Source organism: Lactuca serriola, chromosome 8 (genome assembly GCF_051521515.1).
Source record: "Lactuca serriola cultivar US96UC23 chromosome 8, Lser_US96UC23_V15, whole genome shotgun sequence".
NCBI lineage: Eukaryota > Viridiplantae > Streptophyta > Magnoliopsida > Asterales > Asteraceae > Lactuca > Lactuca serriola.
In genome coordinates this window covers 28,664,612-28,685,829 of record NC_136415.1, presented here as the reverse complement: position 1 = coordinate 28,685,829, position 21,218 = coordinate 28,664,612, and the positions used below count along the sequence as shown (strand labels likewise).

Genomic DNA, 21,218 nt, shown 5'->3' with positions numbered 1-21,218 from the left:
GGAAGGAAGGAGTAAGGGTCGGGGGTGTTTAGGTCTTCTATACTCGACAAAATAAACATGGTGGTAGTGGGTTTTTACCATGGCAGCTGGGAGTGGCAGAGGGAGGTGCTTCGATGGGGTATTCCGACAAAGATTGGAGATGAGGTGTTGGGATCGAGTTCAGGTAGGATGAATCTCATCGGAGCTTCTTTGGTGGGGACCTCCACTGTCGCCGCAACCTTAATGGTGGTGAAACGGGTGGTGGGTTTGGATTGTTTGACGTTGTTGAAGGAGATGGGTTGTGATTGTTTCCATGGGGAGGTTTGATTGGGGATTACGAGTGCAAAGAGGGAAGCTTGAGTAGCCATTCACTCAATATTGGTGGATGACTGGAATCAAGAAGATGAAAAAATGGGGAAATATTTTTCATACAGTATACACACACACACACACACACAGAGAGAGAGAGAAGGGGGGGGGCTTCTTATTTTTTTAAATTTTAACAAAATAGTATTAGATTTAAAAAAAAAATAAAATAAAAATGAAAAATAAATACTCCAATGGTATTACAGTCATTTCACTATTCGAAGGGACTAAAAATACAACGAAACTAGGTCAAAATGACCATCAATCCAAAAAAGGGATGGTTTGGACTAAAACCTCAAAAAAATGCATACCATAGGGACCATTTTTACAATTTTGTCAAACCAAAATTTAAAGACTTTATTATTGTTGATTTCCAAAAAAAAATCTATCTAAAACTATATATTACCCAATAAAACTATATATTACCCAACGTGCATAGTAGTGAATATATACCACGATCATGACTAAAAGTGTAATTTACCAGAAATTTAATAAAAAAAATACAATAACAATAGTATTTCACTCTTTCATTCGCCTATATATACCCATTCATCAAAGTATGAAACACACATTTTCATAATCTTTAATCAAGAAAAAAGATGTCATTCCTTGTCTTCAATCTCTTCATCTTCACCACTACACTCTTACTTCTCTCCGCCTCTTCTGATGTAATCTACGACTCTGCCGGCACCGAGCTTCTGAGGGGCAACCCCTACTACATTCTCCCCCTCCTCCGTCGCTCCGGTGGCGGACTCACTCTTTCTCGGAGCACCAAAGACGCATGTCCACTCAACGTCACTCAAGAGTCCTTCGAGGTCAACAATGGAGGTCCGTTCACCTTCAGCCCCATAGTCCAAGACGAAGAAATCATCCCAGTTGCTTATCCCATTTCGATTTCAGCTTATGTCGTAAACCCTTGCCATGGATCGAACATATGGAAGGTGACGACGTCGACGGCGGCAGTAGCCAAGAACGACGAAGATGAACCACTGACGACTAATAAAGCTAAAAAGAAGAAAGATGATGATGATAACAAGAAGAAGAAGAAGAAAGATGATGATGATGATGATGATGATGACGATGAGAAGAAAGATGATGATGATAAGGGAGTTGTTCCTGTTCAAATAGTGACTACCGGTGGGGAGTTCAACACGCCGGAAAGTTGCTTTCAGATCGTGGAAGGTGATATTATGGAAGGATTGCAGAGCTACCAGATTCAGCATTGCCCGTTTAAATGTGGTTCACCAGGAACTGATCATACTTGCTTTAACGTCGGCGTTATTAGAGATGCCGACGGTATTAATGGATACATTGGTCGTACCGATGCTATATTCCCTGTTGTGTTTAAAAGTTATGATGGCACATTTAGCCAACCGACTAGTATTAGCCCAATATCGTCCTTTGTAAGCACATTTAGCAAATGGGGAAATGAGGTCGAATAATTCCTTTTAGGTACTCTAGATCTTGTTCAAGAAATAAATTTAGTATCATGCAGGCTACTATGTCGATGAAAATGATGTGTGGGTTCAAATTTCAATAATGGCATTTTTGTTTGTTCTACAAATTAAGTGAAAGGTGGCATGCATGATTTATGAAAAGCCAATTCGTGACACTTGTAAAATGCCTATAAAAATTAATCAATGGATTATGTGCATGGGATGTTGGAGCCATTCGTTTACAGCTACTCTTTCAATATGTTTGTATTCGGTGGACATAGTATAGCACAACTTATAATAGATAAAGACATATGTGATAGGTTTTTCACTTAATATATAAAACATGTCTTAATGGGTTAAGTGATTAGGCATGGAAGCTTATGCATTAAGACTACTCTAATTTTAAAGAATAATAGTTCGTTTTTATATACTTGTTTTGCTCACCAACTATAATTAGCGGTTGTGGAGTTTGCAAGAGACCATAATATTGTTGGAAACTTTTTTGAAAACTTTTCCTTTGTTATGAATGTGGTTTGTGCTTCTTGCCGACGCAAAGATGATTCAAGAATGTTATAAAAAGAGTGTAAGAAGCAATTGGTACCAGTAAGATTGAAACCGACAATGGTTAAACCAAGAGTGTTCATTAATACGAGTCAAAGATAAACGTTGGGGTTCTCATTATAAAATTATCAAATATGGTCTCTTTATTTCCGAGGTTTTTAAGTCTTTGAATATGTTGAAAATGAAGGTAAAAATGGATTTAGCTAGAACCAAGCACATGGTGTTGCTTTGTATTTCAAAACATTTAATTTTATGCTTGATTTGCATTTGATGATATGCATTTTAGAGCTTAAAAATATGATGTCTCAAGCTCTTTAAAAAAAGATTAAGACATACTTGAAGTCATTTCATTGGTAGAGATGACAAAAAAAATTAACTTTTTGAGATGATGGGTTTGAAGATCTTCTAGACGAGGTATATTCTTTTTGTGAAAAGTATGCAATTTAAAAAGTGGAAATGGTGGGAACTTATGCAAGGAACCGAAAACAAAATACCTACTTCAACAATCAACATCATTATAAAGTAGATATCTTTATTATTGTTCTTGATATGCAACTTCACAAGTTTTTGTGGTCGTTTTAATGAGATAATACTCATTGTCAGACAAATATAATACATTACAGTAATATAAAACCTTTTGTTTTCATACATAGTGAATACTATAAAATTGTAGGGAAATGATACAAAAGCCCTACAATGTTTTCAAAGTTGGTCGATTCAATCCCTAAATTTATTTTCTGGTTTTATGGGGGTATAAGGTAGGTTACGACCTATTTTTTTAGTCCAATCAACCTCTAATAATAGCTACACCATGTGACATGTGCTCATTTAGACCCGGCAAAATTCACTTAATGAACCCATAAAGCCAAAAAAAATAAGTTTGGGGATCATTTAAATCAAAACTCAAAAACACGCACTAAAAACACACACAATCTCCAACAAGACTATCTCTGACATATGCTCCACTGACTTCAATGTCACCAACATTCGCCAGAAGCTCCCTCATCTCATTGTTCTCGAGATCCGAACTCTAGAGGATTGTCGCGCATTGTTTCTGGATATTGTCTCCCAGCTCAAATCTGCCATCTCCGACTAGTCAAATTGTTTTCCAATAAGTACAGTTACAAATAAGATGTTATTGAAAGTTCACAACCATCAGAAAAGCTTTCAATGCGACGCCGAACTCAAGTGTGACGACTGTGTTTTTAATGTGTGTTTTTGAGTTTTGGTGTAAATAATCCTCAAACTTATTTTTTTGCCTTTACGAGGTCATAAGGTGAGTTTCGTCAGATCTAAATGGTCACATGTCGCATGATGTACCTGATATTAGAGGTTGAAGGGACTAAAAGAACAGGTTGTAACCTACCTTATACCCCCATAAAGCTAGAAAATAACTTTAGAGACTGAATTGACCAACTTTAAAATATTGTAGGGTTTTTGTATCATTTTTCCTAAGATTGTAATAAGACACAACCCTCCATTAGACAAAGATAATACATTAAAAATATAATACACTAAGACAATATCTATGTTAGACAGAAACAGTATATAACTAAGGTGAGATAATATTCTATGTGAAATATCATAAAGTTACAGTAAGATGATACCTTATGTTATATATATATATATATATATATATATATATATATATATATATATATATATATATATATATATATATAGAGAGAGAGAGAGAGAGAGAGAGAGAACTTTATTGTTCAAAAGAAGTAATGATTTTACCATTAATAAGCTCAAAATAAGGAAAACTGCAATAAAGCCCCTACATATTGGTCTTATAATCGATTTAGTCCTTATATATTTTTTTTATTCAATTAAGTCCCAAATACCGGTAATCGTATTCAATTTAACCCTTTGACCTGGTCAACAGGTCATCCAACTTTCAAAAATTACATTTTTGGCAAAAATTTCAAATTTTATTACAAAGTTGGTCCAAAATTTACACTTTTGGCCCAGATTTTAAATTTTTTTATAAATTTGGTCCAAAATATACCCTTTTTGCCCAAATTTTAAAATTTTATTATGAATTCATCCTAACTTTAGTTTTTTTTACAGCTTTTTTTCTCAAAAAATTGTTTCTAATATGTTTTTTCTTTATAAACTCATATTTGTACAAGAAAAAACATATTTTCACATAAAAATCTTATTTTTTCTATATAAAAACTTTTTTTAAAATGTTTTTTATATATAAAATATCTAGTTATAAAAATAAGTTTGGATTATTTGTGTGATATCTCTTAAAAAATCAATTAAGAAATTAAAAATAACCCTAAATTATAAAAACAAGTTTGGATTATTTGTTCTTTAATCACATTTATATGAAAGTTTAAACTAGTTACATTATATATGAAAGTTTAATATATATAATATAATAATATTATATTTTATTTGTAAGAATTTTTTTAGGAAAAAAGTTAAAATCATAACTTTGATATATTTTTTATAACTTTTTAATAAATATATTATCTAAATAAAACATATCCATTCACGACACGTGTCCGATCTAGGTTGTGATTTTTTATTGCCAATCAACCTCTTCTTACTTGGATTATTTATAATCTTGTATTTCCTTTCTTTTTTAATGTCTATAATATGGAATATCAGTTGCAAATTATTATCGATAAATATGTTTTTAGGGGAGTGAGAAATGACCAAAAATACAATAGCAACATAAATATATAAAATATTATAACTATCAATAACACAATAGAATACTTTAACTAAAGTTCTAGAGAATTTACACATGAGTTTGGTTAAAAAAATTCCTTATGAAGCTCAACTCAAGCATTTTTCAGGTCTTTGAGTAATTTTTTTTTAACCAAACTCATGTGTAAATTTTTTAGAACTTTAGTTAAAGTATTATATTGTGTTATTGATAATTATAATATTTTATATATTTATGTTGCTATTGTATTTTTGGTCATTTCTCACTCCCCTAAAAACATGTTTATCAATAATAAATTGCAACTGATATTTCATATAACATACATTAAATAATAAAGGAAATACAAGATTATAAATAATCCAAATATGAAAAGGTTGATTGGCAATAAAAAATCAAAACCTAGACCGGACACGTGCCATGAATGGATATGTTTTATTTAGATAATATATTTATTAAAAAGTTATAAAAAAATATATCAAAGTTATGATTTTAACTTTTTTCTTAAAAAAAATTTACGAATAAAATATAATATTATTATATTATATACATTTTAAACTTTCATATATAATGTAACTAGTTTAACCTTTCATATAAATGTGATTAAAGAACAAATAATCCAAACCTGTTTTTATAATTTAGGGTTACTTTTAGTTTCTTAATTGATTTTTTAAGAGATATCACACAAATAGTCGAAACCTATTTTTATAACTAGATATTTTATATACAAAAAACCTTTTAAAAAAAGTTTTTATGTAGAAAAAATAAGATTTTTATGTGAAAATATCTTTTTTTTTTTTTGTATAAATATGAGTTTATAAAGAAAAAACATATTAGAAACAAATTTTTGAGAAAAAAAGTTGTAAAAAAAAAAACTAAAGTTAGGATGAATTCATAATAAAATTCTAAAATTTGGGCAAAAAGGGTAAATTTTGGACCAAATTTGTAAAAAAAATTAAAATCTGGGCCAAAAGTGTAAATTTTGGACCAAATTTGTAATAAATTTTGAAATCTGGGCCAAAAATGTATTTTTTGAAAGTTAGATGACCTGTTGACCGGGTCAAAGGGTTAAATTGAATACGATTATCGGTATTTAGGACTTAATTGGATAAAAAAATACATAAGGACTAAATCGATTATGAGGCAATTATGTAGGGACTTTATTGCAGTTTTCCCCTCAAAATATATTGACTTTTCTAAAGATTATCAGCTATATTCAAGATTACCTGTTAAATTCTCAAATGTAAACGATTACTAATTTTGTCATTTTCTATAAACATTTACAAGTTTTCTTTGTTATTTTCCTTCAAAAAGTATAAAGACACGGCTTCATCGTTACTAAATAGAAAATATAATATTTTTGGTGTATACATGCGAACGGCTAAAATCTCAAACACCAAAAAGATCACATGATTTTTCCCTTTATGTTTAGAGAAATGGATGCTTTTATCAGATAGTATGTAAAATTTTGATGATTTTTATGACAATAGCCCTATTATTCTAATTTAACCTGAAATTATGCAATGTACAAACTTCACTCTTCCTTCTTGCTTGCGGGCAGTGGCAGCCCTAGGGCCTAGGGTGTGCTAGTGGTGTGATTGCAAGGGACCATCTAAGTGGCCACCAAGTTTATATGGAATATATAGTAATCGTGTTCGTATTTTCATAAAATACATTTTTATGTGTTATTATTAAAGAAAATTAACAATTAGCTATATATATATATATATATATATATATATATATATATATATATATATATATATATATATATATATATATATATATATATATATATATATATATATATAAAATGACATTTGGTTACAATCAACGAAAATCAAAAAAATAAAAATAAATCAAAATCTTATCATAAATTCTATAATTTATCAAAAATTTAAGAAAAATATCTATATAAAAAGAAATATGTATATGTATCTAATATAAGTTCAAGAAAGCGTTATAAATTTTTATAAAAGTCACCAAAAAGATCAAATCCTAACAAACCTAATAACGGTTCCAATAGGTCAGTGTTGCTCGTCTCTCTCGCTGAAAATTGTCGTTTTGTTGTCTTGAATATTGATATCTCGCTGAGTCATTTGTAGTTGTGTTGCCCTCCTCTAAGTCTTCTACCTGACTCCCCGACTACAAGTTAATATATTTTATCTCTTTAAACTTCTGAAGTCCCAACTATGATTAGCTGCTTTCTCTCCCGGGCTAAATGCTCCTTTCATTTGAAATTTATGAATTCAAACTACAGTTAATGAATAATACTACAAGGTAATATATCTTATCTTTTTAAACTTCCGAAGTCGCAACTGTGATTAACTGCTTTCTCTCCCAAGCTAAATGCTCCTTTTCATTTGAAATTTATGAATTCAAACCGAAGTTTATTAATAATGATGTAGAGAAAGTCAAAAACAATGTTCTTTGTTTGTTCTTCTGTATAATGTAATGTCTTATGAATTGTGTTTATCATGCTATCATTATACTTTATATTTAAGTTATTAACATTGATTCCTTTAGATAAAAAAGATGTCTCTAACTACAAAATTTGACTTGGGTTGTTCTAAACCTAAAAGAAAACAAAAAGAACACATGAAAAATTAGTTGGAAGAACATAATATCATAATATCATCATAATGAAAAATTAGTTGGAAGAAAATATGAAAATAAATAAAAACAAAAATTAAAAAATAAATAAATAAATAAAAAACAAAAAAAGACGTTGAATTGCACATGCCAAAAAACATGGATGAAGTTCATAAAGATGTAGAAAACCGAGGAATGAAGTTTATGATGTGGAAGAACCTAGAGAAAGAAATTGAACTGCAAGTGCTAAGATGCTATAAGATATGCCTTGTGTAAACGAAAATATAAACACATAGGAATGGTAAGGGTGATCACTCAAAAATATTCTAGTAAACACTATGATCCTAGGAACTGAAACATTTAAACAGTTAAAACAGATGTGGTGGTAATGAATCTATGAGATTTTTGTTAAGTTTGAATTTTGAATTTAACGATAGTAAATTTACTTAATAATATTTAAACAATTTTTAGTGGGCATCACTTTGATTTTCAGACAAAAGCTTCAAAATACGAGGGTCGGACCTACTTGTGAGACGAGAGCAAGAAAAGAAAGACTTGAACCTGAAACCAGTGTAATGGATTCTCACCACCATATTAAACGAGTATAACTTTGTCCCACAATTCCTTAAGATGACAAAAACACAAGAAATGCTAAAAACCAAATGATGCTGTAAAATAAAAGTTAAAAAGAAAAAAAAAGAGTTTGATGATCGATCTAAGCAGGATTACAGCATACATCGTATTACAGCCTCTGAACCAACACATATCAATCAATCTCATCTCATCTCATAGTAAAATAATAATACAAGCCATGCCACCATTTCTTTCCGCACAACATAGTTTCATTCATGGCAGATGAAAAGGGTGGTGGACATGGTTACCTCCATGACGAACCACCAAGGCGAATAACCTCTTCAGCACCACTATCCCTAGCAGAAACCCTACCATTCCCCACATCAGCCTTGTCACTACTCAAATCACCATACATATCTTTAAGCTTTGCCAAATTACTAGATGCAGACGTCCTATCCTTCACTTCTTCCCTACCATTTGGACTCACCGCAGCCTTCCCCCCATGATGAATACTCACACTCTCACTTCTGCTCCTACTCCTACTCCTGCTTCTACTCCTCCTGGAACTCGATTCCCTGTGGTAATCCCTTCTGCTACTCTCCCTGGACCTTCGATCATACTCATGCCTCCTGTCCCTCTCCCTTTCCCTTTCCCTATATCTATCCCTATCCCTCCCTCTTTCTCTTTCTCTTTCCCGATCTCGGTCAAGATAATCTCGGTCAGGCAAATCACGGCTTTGGGAACGATGTCGGGCAGGGGATCGGCGGGAAGAATCGTCGTACGAAGGGAGAGGTGGGAGGGTGCGGCGGACAGGGGAGGAGTCGCGTGTGGACGCGCGATGTGGGGCCCGCTGACCGAAAGAAACCGAAAGTGCTGCTTTGACAGATGGCGGTCGACGTGCCATGTCATCAGACCCACGGGTTGACTCGCCGGTCACCCCGCAATGTTTGGTGGGGAGTTTTAGTTTTTCGAGGTTTGCTGTGATGGACCGCATTACAGGGACAGGGATACGAGGGAACAGTGTATCAAAGTAATACTGCAAAAACAAAAAATAAGAATTATAGAGATCATGAATGAAACAAGGGTGAGATGAGATATCATAAGATGATGAGTTGGCACCTGACCTGTCCAAGAAGTAGGTCCCGCACGTATACCCCCATTGTTGTCATTCTACCATTGGATCCAGGTGAGAACTCCTGAAAAAAGAAAATTGAAGAAATCAGATATGGAAATAAATAAATAAATAAAAATGTTTTGGAATTTTATAGTATGTAAATGATAGAAAAAAAAAAAAGGTTGTTAATATGAGGCACAATAAAAGGCATCTATGATTGATTATGTTGACCTATGTAGGGTGAGAAAGAGTGAAAAACTTCTGGTAGCACCACAGCCTTCCTTTTACTGCCCCCAAATCTTGAACCATTGATTGATTACACAAGAAAACAAATGGTTAAATCATCCAAATTTTCTTATTTAATAACTTTATAGAAAAAGATTAAAAAAAAACCTATCATACGTATACAAAAGAGAGCACATAGTAAATTCTTCTTGATTTTACTGAAACTAAGGTAGAAAAACAGGTTAAGTTGAACCCCATTTTCTACTTATTATGCAAAAAAAAGGTTGATCTTACAACATTTGAGCAGAAAAATGTGACATGGAAAAAAGCACAGTTGATGGGGATGAAGATGACATAGATCATGATAATTCCACATATCTTTGGCATTAACTTAAGACTTTTAATCTTGTTTTTGTGATTGCTGCTTTACTTTGAGATGTTTAAGCAATTAAACCTCAATTTATATGCTCCTCAAACAAATTACTCCAGCCATGATTTGTTTATAAAGACAGCCATAATGAAAATGAAAAAACAAAAGTGTCCACCAAGAATCAACTGGCAGCTATCAGAAATGAATCTATGTAATCCATTTCTCTATGTAAGATTTACTTCAGTCATAAACCTCGAAAATAACATTTCTGTATTCATAATTCCTCCTTTTTATCTAATTTACTAGTATCTAGACAACAGAACAACCCCATGTATAAACATGAAAAGACTAAAGTATGCCCTGCATGATACAAAGCATAAAAGTTTCCACCTTTCAACTTTTTTCCTATACAAAGTGCCCATAAAACAACAAATGCAGCAAATCGAATAAGAAAAATGTTCAATGGTTTTGTTTTTTATTGCTAATGTTCTATACTCCTATATAGAAATATTTACATTCAGACACATATGACATGTCAAAAGTGTAAACATGATATTTGATCTTAACAAGCTTATAAGTTATAAACAAGTGTCTTCACAAGTCACAACAAAACCTGTGACAAAAAAATAGGAAAAGAATGCAATAAAGAAAGTACCTCGTCATCCTTGACATATGGTTCAAACCAACCCCACAAAGTTTTTGGATCTGCAGCATATCTCAAGTATAGAAATCCAACCTGTATACCAAATGAGATATTAATTGTTCAGAAAGCTTCAAAGAACATTTTCTAGCATATAAGAAACTATGAATTGTTAATTAAAGAACAAACAAAAAAAATCACAACTTACCGCTCTAATGTACGGAGAATCTGGGTGCTTCAACAGGCCATGCATTTGTTTCACAGTAAGCTTCATGGTGAAGAACTTGTAGAGAAGGCAAAATGCAGTGGAAGGACCACGACAATTCCCAGTCATCCATGGCTCCACATGATCCACTTGGTTGTATATCTCATCAATCACTTCATGATAAGTTTTGAAACGATAAAGTTCTTTAAAATAATCCGATGAAAGGATATTCATGCAAAGAACCCTCTCCAACAGTTGATCAATCGGCTTAATTGGTATCTCCATAACTTAAACCACACAGATACCCCTTGTAAGGATGTCTGAAATCAGCTGTTTCTTTCCTTTATACTTCACTTAGAACAAGACAGCTTTCATTCCTAACAGTTAAAAGAAAAAGAAAACCAATTAGCAAAATGATAAAAGAAGTAATTATCGCAATCATGGGTTCTTAATATCTTCTATAAATTGTTAAAAAATATAGCAAGGTTAGTATAGGATTTACTTCAACATCCACAATTTTAATTAATTTAAGGTTCTCTTCCACTTTAGCATTAGAAGCATCTTCGCGAAACATATTATCCGTAATAAAAGTTCCAGGATTGCAACTCGCAATAATCTATACGCTCAACATGCTATTATATTGGGAAGTTTACTCTAACTGATGACAGATTGCACATCATTTTAAAGATTAAGAGAAGTAGCTTTCGTAGAAATAAAGACGCAGAACTAATTAAGACGATTAAAAAAACCGATTGGAAACCCTAGGGAACCCAAATAAAGAGCAATAATACCTTTTCGTTGAGATGGTAATAGTGATTTGGTGATTACAATATGAGCTGCTTTCTGAGAAACAGAATCGCAGAACGGGCGATTTGATTTTCAGGGTTCTTTTAGAGTTTTTGTGTTCGCGAATCGGGACCTAACCCTAGACCCAAATCTTATGACGAGTATATAATTTTGCTGCACAAGCTCATTGACGTGAAAGATACGGCGTTTCATTGGTTTCGTCTTATAATACGGGTAAGACCCGAATCGACCCGAAAAGGTTGAAATATTGCAGTTAAACCCTTGGATTATGGTGTTTCTTTCCTTAGGCCCCGCTATAATCTAAAATAGTACTTCTTCTCTACCAAAATAAATACAATAATTTAGGTACGAATTTACCTTATTCATTAGCTTTGAGATATAAGTGGTGGTGTTGATTTTGGTCCATAAATTTTCATTTCAAAAAACCGAAAACTTAAATTTCAATGACCGGAATCAAGTTGTATGACCTTAATCCTAAGGAGTATTATGTGATGGGTAACTTATATATTCAATGGCATGTTCCATTCATAAAATCAACATGGGGTAACTCAGTTTCAATAGTCACATGTTATTGTTGGATTCAAACTTGTATATGTTTTCCTCTAAAATCCCAATATATTTGTGATTTTTATGTTTTCATTAATAGAATTACGAGATAACATAATTGGCTTAATATGTAATTATTGTTTTTACTGTTTAATTAATATTTGAAAATAAGTTTATGTTCACCATTTCGTAATTTGAGGCGGTGTGTACTAAATAAAAGAAAGTTTGTGTGCAACATTACTCTGGATAACTGTTTTATAATATAAAAATTCATCTTGTTACAAATAATGATACGACTACAGAAATAAATTAAAATAGAAAAACAAGTACAAAAGATGACTACAAAATAAATTAAAATAAAAAGGCAAGTAGAAAAGATGAAAGCCTTTAATGAAATATAAACCCTCAAAGGCTTTGATTGTGCCTTCTTCCCTATGCTAATATATCTTAAGTTACTTAGATTCTATTATTCTAAGATAGGTGTAATTAGTACACAGAGGTCAAATAAAGGTGCCAAGAGCCATCACTTTCATCCTAGTTTACTTTTCCATGTTCAAAAAGTAGTAAATGTGATAGAAATGACATATTTTTGTGCTTACAAATGTTTGGGATGGAATTAAAACATCAGTCACAAGATTCTCAATGGTGATCCGTGAACGTCTTTTTGATTCTTGGTGTTGGTGATTGAGGAAAATCAAAGCCATGCACTCTCATAAATGGTGATGGAATGGTTACTTGTGGGATCTTGATTGAATTAAGTTTTGGTGGTGGGTTTCGCCACTGTGGAAGATGACCTACAAGAAGAAGGTTTTGAAGTAGAGGGCCTGATTTCATCATGGCGTGCAAGAACTTGCCTTTCTCTGGTAACCTTTTTGTTAGTACTACATTATCAATGACATCTGTTAATGATTGTGATGGTGGTGGTGGTAGTGACAGTAACGGAATTTGATCGGTTAATTGGGTTTTAGTAGAATTTTCATTAGAGGCCAAAGAAGAAACAACTTGTGCAATAGGGTCATCTTCTATGTAACTAGTGCGAGCAACTCTTACAAAAGAAGAAAGATTGGCTTCGAGTTTTTGAATTTCTTGTTGAAGAACGAGATTTTTTGAAACTAGTATTTGGCATTTGAATCGAAATTCATCTCTTTCCTTAATGGTTTTTGTCAATAGGCTTTTGAGATACAATGCTTCATCTATTTTTCTAGCAATCTCTTCGTTCGCACAAGCAATTATTGTTTCCATCTCTAGTTTTGAGTATAACAGAGAAAGCTTCAAACCTGTGGTGTCAAGTGCCTGATAACAATAAAAAAATCACAATAAAGAAAGGTTATACATAAAGAAAATAAACAAAAAAAAATATGAGAGCTAATCAAAATATCATTTGTTTTTGTCTAACATATATTATCTAAGGGTAATATCAATAGCAACATCAACAACAACAAATCTCAGAAATCTCTTTAAATTGGGGTAAGAAAGGTAGATGCTGACAATTATATCTCAATTGCACCAAGTATAAGACCTACAACATGTATAAATAAAATTATAATATAAGGGTAAAATGAAAACTCAAAACCAAGATGCGAACGATTTTTAAATGAGATTGTGATAAGAAAATGTTAAGTGCCTCTTCTTGGTAGTAGCACTCCGGATTCAAAGCAATATATGCATCCTCCATGTTATCACACCAAAGAGAGAAGGTATGTGTATATGAAATTGTGTTTTTCCTATTGTGATGACGGGTTTGATTATAAACCAACTGCTTTCTTTTATAGCATTTAAACTCTTTTTTGGGTATTGTCAATAGGGGGCATGAGATTGGGATACCTAAAGCTAAACTAAAAGCCAAAAGCAAGTTAAATAAAGATCATAGTATATTTGTGATCATAATAGATGTGACTTTTGAAATCTTTCTATAGCTACTATAGTCTTATGTAGTCTTATTGGTAGAATATCATATTTTTTTTATAAAAGATGTTATTTTAAGGCGCTACTATATATACACATAAATTATCAAATAATGGGGCTACACACTATTACACTTACAATGGGTACACAAAGCAATTCGGGGGGTAACATAGAATTACCCTTATTCAATCAATAGGGTCTCAAAAGATTTGTTTATAGTACAAGATGGCCTCAAGGATAATATAATATCTAATATTCAACCAGTGACTATTAAAGCTGCTTCATGATCAACTAAAGAACAACTAATTCTATATATTTATTACTAGATGATAATCAAAATGATGAAAACAACAAAAAGAAAAGAAAATTTTTGAAACAGTTGATGCTCCGATTTATTCCCTTTCAATTGTTTCTTTTTTTCAAAATATCCACAAATTAATATGTTACAAAAAAAACAATGTTTTTATAAAAAACAATATTGTTACCAAAATACCAATAATCATTTTGGTGCAAAAATACAATGATGTTTATGCTAATAGCGTATAAACATTATTAACTTAGACATCGGGTCATGAAATTACATTATCATATAGTGAATAATAATAAATGAATAACGCCCTAGAAACTATACATCGGGTCACTTTTCAACACTTTATTGATTTGGCATTTTGGCATGTATTTGAATAGTGCTTTCCTTTCCTTTTCCGTATCTATGTTTGTTTAAAGGTTTGACTGATATGGGTGCTTTTGGTAAACATAAACAACAAACAAATCCAAGAAAGAGAATCAAAATGTCAAATCCTATGGCTACTTCATCATGTAAATTAATTGATTTATGTACTCATAATGATCATGTAATAACTTTAATGTACATCTAAAATTCTAATAATCTTTTTATTGTTGATAGTGGGATATCATGTGCAACCCATCAACATTAGTACCCAATTCTCACATGAAAGAAGTTAGATGTAGACAATTATTCTGCATCAGAGGTTACATAGATGACATATGTCATATGAAATACAATCCTTCAAAAAATGTAATATGAAATACAATCCTACAAAAACAATCTATATATACTATATAAGTGAGGTAACCTTACTAGCATCAAATTAATTTGAAACCTTCATGATTTTTCAAATTCATTCTTGTCTTTTTAAGCTTGAGGTCTATATAGACGATCTGACTCTTTGTCAAGTGAGAGTAAGAATTCTCCATAGTCATCATTAAAATTTAAACTTGAAACATTGGTTGATATTACAAATAATAATCATAATTAAAACATCTTTTAGCAAATAACTTGTCTTTAAATTTATATTTTTCCTTCCAAATTGGTTTATGAATACGAGATAATGTAAAACGTTTTTTTAGTTCTACAACTTTAAAACTATTAGTATAATGTACATATTATTGTTCAATACAAACCCTAAATTAGAATGTCAAACATAATTAAAATTATCCAAAGAAGTTTTTTACTTAAATAACAATAATAATAATTATTAAAAATGACATAAAATAAAAAAGTATATTATGTTATCTTGAGACAATAGTTGATATTACAAATAATAATCATGATTGATATTTTAAAATTTAGCAAATAAGTTATTTTAAAATTAATTAATTAAAAATAAATACAAAATAAAAATTATTAATTTTGTTAATGCACAATCAACGAGAATGGGTCGTTTTGATGATGCGATTTTAATATGTCTATCTTATCATACATTTGAAACAATTATAATGTTTTGAATCATTTTGTTAATTTTATTAAAATAACTATATCATCGTGGCTCATTCAAATCAATTTCATTATTATTATTATTATTATTATATATATATATATATATATATATATATATATATATATATATATATATTCCGTTAAATCGTTGCGAAGCTCGTGATGTTTTTTATTGTCACATACGCCCTTCTTCTTGCATGCCATAAGAGGGAACTAGCCGATATTGGCACACTTGAGGATGCATTATCATTTTCTTGATACTAACAAATCATTTTGCCCTCGTCTTCTAAAATCATATTATATATAGTGATACACACAAACATAATACAACCAAACATTTCCACCGTTCAAGGACGTGCCGGATGTTATGCGTCAACGCTTCTTGAGGATTTCAAATGCTCGTTCAACATCTTTTCTATCATTTTTTTGAAATGTTTTATACTTTATGTGTTTTGGATCACTTGGACATGTTAGTGTTTTCACGAACACAACAAATTCAAGGTATATACCATCAACAAGATAATATCCATAATTGTACGTCGTTGCATTACTTGAAATGGACAGTGAGGTGTGGACCCATCATAAAAGTCATTGAATATATGTGATGTCTAAAACATTAATATCGTTGTTTGAGCCGGGAGGACCAAAAATGAATGCCAAATTCAAAGATCTCGTGACGCAACAGTTTCAAGTACGATTGTGGGGTGACTTTTATCACCCCATGTAAATTGCATTTTTCATGCATTAGGACAACTATCCAATGTCCAATGAAGACAATCCAAACTTCGAAACATCCTAGGAAAGCCATGAACACTTGCATGATGAGCATATAATGATTGAAGGTCAGGAAAAATATGCTTATAAAAATACTTTGGACCGTAAAGAGTGACAATGCATTTGCAAAACTCACCCAAGCTTTCCTTTGCTACCCGCTCAGACATTTGAAAATATTCGTCACATGCATAGAAAAAGTAGGCTAATTACCGAACTGTAACTGCGTATTTCTGTATTTCCGAAGTCTGCACCTCTTGCATCCCGGCATTGTCTGATAAATCAGAACTGTTAGTAACATCACTTACTATACAGGGAAATACATGTTTTGCCATTCAAAATCAACGATTGTTTGCATCCCAACGATCTCTGAGTAGCATCTTCCACGTCCTAGATTGTAAAGGTTCGACTTCTTTTTCTTCTTTTTGTATCGTTTCTAGAATTGCTTCCCATGATTTCGCAACAGATTGACACACGGTTAACAACTTTTTGCAAGTTTGCAATGGATTTACCTTTTTTTAGAGGATTTTTAAAAAAGGTAGGAAAGAAATGTATATAAAGATGGGTATAGTTTAAGTGAATGGGTAGCAGCAATGGTTCTGCCAACAGTCACAAACCCTCAAACGTTTAAATTTTGCCATCGGTGGAACTTATCGTCGGCATAATACCGCTGGCAAAAAAAATGTTGCGGGTCAGTGTTTACTGTCGGTGAAGTAGCCAAATCAGCATACCGGCAGCAAAAAGGTTACCACACCTTACAGCCTTAGAGATGTGTTTTAGAGAGAGCCATGATGAGTTGTATATATGATAAAGTATTGCCAATAAAACTTTTGTCAACTTTTAAACATAATACTTCCCCAAAATTTCACCTTATAAACGAGTATATATTCAAACCCAAAACAGAAGCCTAATATGACACATACAACCCCGTTTCATACACACGCATACTAGCTTTCATTCAGTGTAACTACAACAAAAGAAACCATCAAAATATTAACCATCTTCATATCATGTTCCTATATACACATTAATACCACATATAATTTTTAGACTTGCATCTAATGAGTTTTAAGATATATTGCTGTAGGTCAAACAAATGGTGTATACTTTATATAAGCATGAAAAAAAAACAGTCACTTGTCTCTTCGCATCTTCATATTCACTTTTATTTCCTTGTAAGACTGAACTTTCTTTGCAGCTTCACGTAAGGGCCTTGAAAGAAATGTTTTTCTATTTTCTTGAGGTTTGTAGTCATGAATATCATCACCTTCTTCTTTAGATGATGAAGGAAATGAATTTATTAAATCATTTACTTTCACTTTATCATCATCATCATCATCAACATTTTCTATCTCAATAGTGTCTTTGGTGGGTTTTGGTTCATCAACCTTAAACATTGCAGATTGTCTTCTAGTTTGAAGTCTGTCAAAAAAAAAATATATCATCAATAAAAGAAAGTAAAAAAACTCAATAAAAATATGAGTATTAAATAATGCACAAACCTTCTATTTTTACGCACTTCATCATCTTGAACCTTTTCAACAGATGGAACTAAACCTAACATCAACAATCGAATAAGATACCCATTTTAAGAATTGTGCATAAACAAATAAGTAAACTATATTATTGGTCTTGTTGTAGTTGATCTTACTCTGATAGACAAAAATCATATATATAATTATGAGAGTATACAAAAAGAAGTATAGATTAATAAAAACAACTATTCATTGTACACAATTGGTCACTCTAAATTCATTTGTCCAATAAAGGTCCCTAAACTCATTTTGTTGTACCGATTAAAGAAGTTTAGGGACCTAAGATGTACAAAATAATCTGGAGTGACCAAATGTGGACACAACCCTTAGTAATTTAATTGGTGTTTATATATAAGGATATGAAACTAAAAAAAAAAAAAAATTGACACTGACTTTTAGATTTCTGCCTTTTGCTGGTAATATAATGTTTGTCTTCAGTTTCAGTCTCCTTCACTTCAGTGGCCTTATTGTTCTACAAGTGAATACATAAATGTTCACCTTATATTGATGATATGAGACACAATTTGGAGCATATTATTAAAGAAAAAAAAAATAGGATTATTGTACATGTACTTACATCAGCATCATTTGTTTGACAAGTTCTGTTTTCCAACTCCAACTTCATTACACTAATCAAACCATTTTTGCATCCAAGCTCATGATTCAGAGCTTTGTTCTAAAACCAAACAAAACAAAGGGGCATGAATGTAACTATGGATGTAAGTCAAATATAAGATGGAATTACCTAACAGTACTTACTCTCTCCTTGACTGAATTTAGTTCCTACAAAATAGAGCAATATTAATATTATCATAACATGTTTACATGTATCACAAGAAAATGTTAAAAAAAAAAAAAAAAGTTAAAGAAATTATGTCAAGAAAACAGACCATTAGCATCTGTGTGTTTGATTGAGCAAGTTTCAAATTCTGCTCCTGGATCTTCTGCAAAGTAACCCTTAATTTGTGTCCCTCAACTCTATTTTCTTCAATGATTTTACTGCAAAAATTGTTAAGGGGGATAACAGAAAGAAAGGTTTGGGGATAACCATGGTGACATGAAATGGAAAAAGAAAATTATTGGATACTTTTTCTCTGATAAGAGTCTCATTAATGCTGCTTTTTCCTGGATAACATAAAAGAGTAAGTTCAATCACTGGTTGAACATATACATAAAGTTATAAACAGATTACTGATAATTCTTGAATCACATTAACAAAACCACCATAGCAAAAAAAAAAAAAAAAAGTACCTTTTGGAGCTGCTTGTTGTGCTCTCTTATAGTATTAGAGCTTCGATGTGGATTGTTAGATAGGTTTGAAGTGCTAGGTTGCTGTGGAATGTTGCTGATGTCAGCAAGTGTTCTTCTCCCTGAGCTTCGCATATTGCCCTTTGCCATTTCTGCTACTTTTGGCTTATCTGTTTCAGTAGAAGACATTGTCAATAGCACAATAGTAAAACCTTAGGCTCTATATCTTCTCTGCTAAGATTCAGTGAAAAATAATGGATCGCACACCAAGTATATAGTTGTCCTTCTTCTACCTTGAGCTTATCTATCCCCAAATAAAATTGATAACTGAAGGAATCACAACAGACCTAACAAAAACCTAAATTTTAATAGATAAATAGACACGACTTAAAATTCAAGCTTCCATTATAAAACTAAGGATACCAATACTCAGGCCATGAGTCATTTGCATAGTATGAAACTATGAATACTAGGAAAATGTTTGTTTTTAATCCGATGTATGTGATCTTCTGATTTAATTTGAAGAACGTTGACATGGAAATTATCCTTAATTAGAAGAATAGAAAAGTCGCTGAAATCGTAATTCTTCATCGATCGAATGCTCAATATTCCAAGTGCGTATCGTCTTTTTTTAATGATGAAAAGTGAATTAAGTAATCAATTTAAAAATGGAGAGAGTTAGAGCAAAGGAACTAACCAGTACACCCGACGGACACATTACTCTTCGAATCATCGACAAATATATCTTCCATGATCTTCAATACCTGCATAAACCCTAAGCTTTAACAATCAAATGATTATTCTATCCCCCATTCTTTCAGACATTCTTACTAATCGAATTAGAGTGCAGCACTGAGGAGGGAAATTGCGGCAAGTTTTGAATATCGGGCCTATTGGGCTTTAAACTAAAAAACTGTTCAAAGCTTATTTTTATTTATAATATGTTTTTTTAGAGTAAACCTCAATAAGAGTTTAACTTTATACATTTATATTATGTTTTGTGAGTTCTAGTCAATAATACAAAATTTATTCTAAAATGTGGTGTGGTTGACTAGTTGGTGCCTTAGTTTCAATAAGAATTAATGGTCTATCACTCTATTGTACACATAGCACGGCCCAAGTTAATTGATATCTCACTTGTAATGGTGCACATAAAAACCGGTTCAAGATCCGAACCAGTCAAAAAGCCGGTCAACCGATTTACGTTGAACCGATCCAAAGTGAACTGAACTGGTTTGAGAACTGAACCACCGGTTTACATCCGTTCGAGATTTTAGTCATTGAAACCGGTTTAGAACCTGTTTATATCGTATGAACCGGTTTAGAATCGGTGTAACCGGTTTAGATAGGTTCGACTAATTTTTTGAGTGAAACGGTTTGAGGCTGAACCGGTTTTGCTTGCCTAGGTAGTGAACCGAACCGGTTTGTGCACCACTTGGGTCCATTGTTGTCACCTTAATTTTTTAATAATCCATTAGACTAGACCTGCACCATAAAAGGAAGAGTCTCTCATCGAATCCGAAAAAATATCAATGGATCGGTTTATTTATTTCTTTGGTTGCTAAGTGTTTTTTATATATGATAATGATTTAAAAGGGTAATATATTTTTCGATCTATACATATTTGGTCATTGAGTTTTTTTTCGTTCATATTTACCCCCTTCAACTTGTTAAATTGTACACATTCAATACTTACGACCGGCTACTCCAGTTAAGTCGGTAAAAATGACTTAAAGGGTAATATATTTCTCACTTTGTATACATTTAGTCCTTAATATTTGTTTGCATATTTAGTAATTAATATTTTTATTGCAAAATAAGTCGTTTTTGTACACATTCAATACCTATAACTGATATCTTTAGGTTTTTCTCACCTCATCCTACGTGGTATAATCATTAATGAGGTGTTGGGGCTGTTGATGCT

The 21,218-nt window shown here is 31.9% G+C and overlaps 4 protein-coding genes across 6 annotated transcripts; 1 reads left to right on the top strand and 3 right to left on the bottom strand.

The window, feature by feature from the left end:
• The first annotated feature begins 944 nt into the window (after positions 1 to 944).
• Positions 945 to 1,787, top strand: LOC145066749 (kunitz trypsin inhibitor 5-like). The gene is made up of 2 exons (XM_079014023.1): positions 945 to 1,253; positions 1,434 to 1,787. Exons 1-2 carry the CDS (start codon positions 945 to 947, stop codon positions 1,785 to 1,787), a joined length of 663 nt encoding a protein of 220 aa, XP_078870149.1.
• A 6,476-nt stretch (positions 1,788 to 8,263) lies between these two features.
• Positions 8,264 to 11,707, bottom strand: ATSRL1 (PRP38 family protein). Of its 3 annotated transcripts, none has more exons than XM_079013465.1 (5): positions 11,533 to 11,707; positions 10,745 to 11,118; positions 10,552 to 10,632; positions 9,312 to 9,383; positions 8,264 to 9,223 (listed from the first exon to the last, which is right to left on the bottom strand). In XM_079013465.1, exons 2-5 carry the CDS (start codon positions 11,024 to 11,026, stop codon positions 8,492 to 8,494), a joined length of 1,167 nt encoding a protein of 388 aa, XP_078869591.1. In that variant the 5' UTR covers positions 11,027 to 11,118; positions 11,533 to 11,707; the 3' UTR covers positions 8,264 to 8,491. The 3 variants fall into 3 exon arrangements, with proteins under 3 accessions (XP_078869591.1, XP_078869592.1, XP_078869593.1); XM_079013467.1 differs by having other exon boundaries at positions 9,033 to 9,223; positions 9,307 to 9,383; XM_079013466.1 differs by lacking the exons at positions 10,745 to 11,118; positions 11,533 to 11,707 and adding an exon at positions 9,533 to 9,600 and having other exon boundaries at positions 10,552 to 10,619.
• A 1,026-nt stretch (positions 11,708 to 12,733) lies between these two features.
• On the bottom strand, positions 12,734 to 13,769 carry LOC145066748 (uncharacterized). The gene is made up of 2 exons (XM_079014022.1): positions 13,668 to 13,769; positions 12,734 to 13,387 (listed from the first exon to the last, which is right to left on the bottom strand). The coding sequence occupies exons 1-2, from the start codon at positions 13,767 to 13,769 to the stop codon at positions 12,734 to 12,736; spliced, it is 756 nt and encodes a 251-aa protein (XP_078870148.1).
• A 3,695-nt stretch (positions 13,770 to 17,464) lies between these two features.
• LOC145070029 (uncharacterized) lies at positions 17,465 to 20,105 on the bottom strand. The gene is made up of 9 exons (XM_079016948.1): positions 19,992 to 20,105; positions 19,298 to 19,464; positions 19,134 to 19,171; positions 18,937 to 19,045; positions 18,806 to 18,829; positions 18,624 to 18,722; positions 18,440 to 18,518; positions 18,014 to 18,068; positions 17,465 to 17,933 (listed from the first exon to the last, which is right to left on the bottom strand). The coding sequence occupies exons 1-9, from the start codon at positions 20,062 to 20,064 to the stop codon at positions 17,645 to 17,647; spliced, it is 933 nt and encodes a 310-aa protein (XP_078873074.1). The 5' UTR covers positions 20,065 to 20,105; the 3' UTR covers positions 17,465 to 17,644.
• Between the last annotated feature and the right edge of the window lie 1,113 nt (positions 20,106 to 21,218).